This window comes from Poromitra crassiceps, assembly GCF_964638095.1.
Source record: "Poromitra crassiceps genome assembly, chromosome: 8".
Classification (NCBI taxonomy): domain Eukaryota; kingdom Metazoa; phylum Chordata; class Actinopteri; order Beryciformes; family Melamphaidae; genus Poromitra; species Poromitra crassiceps.
This window is the reverse complement of record NC_139629.1, coordinates 2,939,430-2,941,929: the sequence shown is the minus strand read 5'-3', so window position 1 is coordinate 2,941,929 and position 2,500 is coordinate 2,939,430. Positions and strand designations below refer to the sequence as shown.

Here is a 2,500-nt window from a genome sequence, read left to right as displayed (position 1 = left end):
AGACAGACAGACAGACAGACAGACAGACACACACACACACACACACACACACACACACACACACACACACACACACACACACACACACACACACACACACACACACACACACACACACACACACACACACACACACACACAGGTCTTTATTTCATACCACACCTGTTGCAGTACTGCTTCCCAGTTTGATGGATGGGCAGGGAGCGGCTGATGTTGTACTTCACCCAGTCTGAAGCACAGGTCCTCCCTGAGCTGATGAACAGGCTCCACAGTGGCCATCTTAAATGCCTCTCGCTCCCTCTCTAGGACCAGTTCTAATCAGCAACATAGGTACGCACACACACATGCGCACGCGCACACGCACGCACACACACACACACACACACACACACACACACACACACACACACACACACACACACACACACACACACACACGGTCCTCAGAAACACAGTGGAGACTGATGGTCTTCGTGATACTGTACAGTTACTATTTTAGCCTACCGTAATCTTGAAGGGAGAAGATGGCCGTGTCCGTTCTGCTGTTTGGCCTTATCTGCCCTAGAAAATCCTGCAGGTCCTTCTTGGCCTCTTCCCTGTAGCATGGAATAAGACAAGGTGCATTACATTACATTACATTACATTATATGTATTTAACTGCATTTTCCAACATTTTTGCATTTGCAGAGTTTCTAAAAAATGAAAGGAGAGTAACCACAGAAACAGGGCATTCACGACTACTGCATTTCAGTAGTCATCGATTACTCCCAAAAAGTAGTTGAGTAGTCGCGGGAGCTGTATCATATTTTTTTCACCCAATAAAAATGATCACTTCTCGTCAAAAAGGTCTCAAAAACAGCCAGTAGGGGGACAATGGTGTCATTTTGGTATGGCAAAGTATGGCACTCGCCACACCTGTCACTTACATGTGATATAAGTGAAACAACTCGTCAAAATTGACTATTGCACAACTGATTTCACACACGAAAATCCATAAAGGTGGGGAACCCCCCCTTTACTCCGCCCCACCGTGTCCCTTGCCATACCTTTTGCTGACATGACGCCACTGGGCGGGACCAACCTGGGGGTGTGTGAAATAGCAGAGTCCTGATTGGCTCTGAGAGGCTGGGGGTATGTGAAATAGCAGAGTCCTGATTGGCTCTGAGAGGCGGTTTACAAATGAGCCGCTACTGTAAACCCCAGCAACTTGTCTGAGCTGGTGATAGTGACTGTTTGACTGCAGTAACAACATGGACAGGAGTCTTTCCGTGTATAAATATCTTAAATTCTGTTTATTTAACATGGCATCACGTAGAAAATCATTGTTCAAACAAATCTATGGTCAATTTATTTATATTGTTTATTCCAAAAACCACAGATGAATGATTAGTCGACTATAGGACGAATCAGCGTGATGTCACTTGCCACCCAGAAATGCGGAATCGCGCGGCAGTTAATAGTATGAGTTGTGTCAAACAAACGTTAATATCTCAAAAACTACACATCACATCGCTTATATTTTGACATTCTGAGTGAGAGCAGAAGTAGCTCAAGAGTTTGATGTATAATATATTCATGTCGTGTTAACGTTGTATGAACTGTCACAGTTTTTAAAATGTAAACAGAGTTAACTGGCTAGAGTCAGCCACTCAAGCCTCGCGCCACTTGGGCTCCATAGGGTTCCGTTGCCGTTGCCACCCAGTGACGCGGTTTGTTTACCAAAATGCTGCTCGGCTGATCCCTCGTTTAGGTTTTGATAGTCTGTGAAAGCCCTACTCTGTGCTATATGGTGGCTATGAATGCTAGTTGATCTGGCTATACGTGTCGAGAGGATTGGCAGCAGTAGTACGCACGTGTTTATGACTCGCCTCATTACTGAAGCGCAGGCTTGTGTACACCATTAACCTTGGGTGGCTCAGACAGTCATTACGCAGCCAGCACGCTGCCCCCCAGTGGCTCAGACAAGTCATTACGCAGCCAGCACGCTGCCCCCCAGTGGCTCAGACAAGTCATTACGCAGCCAGCACGCTGGCCCCCCAGAGCGAACGCTGCCCTTCTCACTTGACGACGCATGACACCGCTGGGGCCCGAGCTCCGCGCGCGGCCCCTCTGCCTCAGCACGCCGAGGAGAAAGTGTTACAGCTCCCTCAACACAGCTCCAACTCACCATCGCTCTGGCTTTCTCTCCCCTCACTACCCACATTCAATGTCATCACTTTCTCTCCCCTCACTACCCACATTCAATGTCATCACTTTCTCTCCCCTCACTACCCAGATTCAATGTCATCACTGCTTTCTCTCCCCTCACTGCCCACATTCAATGTCATCACTGCTTTCTCTCCCCTCACTACCCAGATTCAATGTCATCACTGCTTTCTCTCCCCTCACTACCCAGATTCAATGTCATCACTGCTTTCTCTCCCCTCACTGCCCACATTCAATGTCATCACTGCTTTCTCTCCCCTCACTACCCACATTCAATGTCATCACTTTCTCTCCC

The 2,500-nt window shown here is 47.7% G+C and overlaps 1 protein-coding gene across 1 annotated transcript in view; it reads right to left on the bottom strand.

The window, feature by feature from the left end:
- Window positions 1–2,500, bottom strand: part of LOC310781636 (coiled-coil domain-containing protein 148-like) — a gene marked incomplete at both ends in the record, with an annotated part of 33,670 nt that overhangs the window by 26,754 nt on the left and 4,416 nt on the right. Inside the window, 3 exons of the mRNA XM_083642238.1 lie at window positions 163–314; window positions 505–596; window positions 1,047–1,081. Of these exons, the coding sequence (XP_083498364.1) occupies window positions 163–314; window positions 505–596; window positions 1,047–1,081 (279 nt within the window). The remainder of the gene's footprint in view (window positions 1–162; window positions 315–504; window positions 597–1,046; window positions 1,082–2,500) is intronic.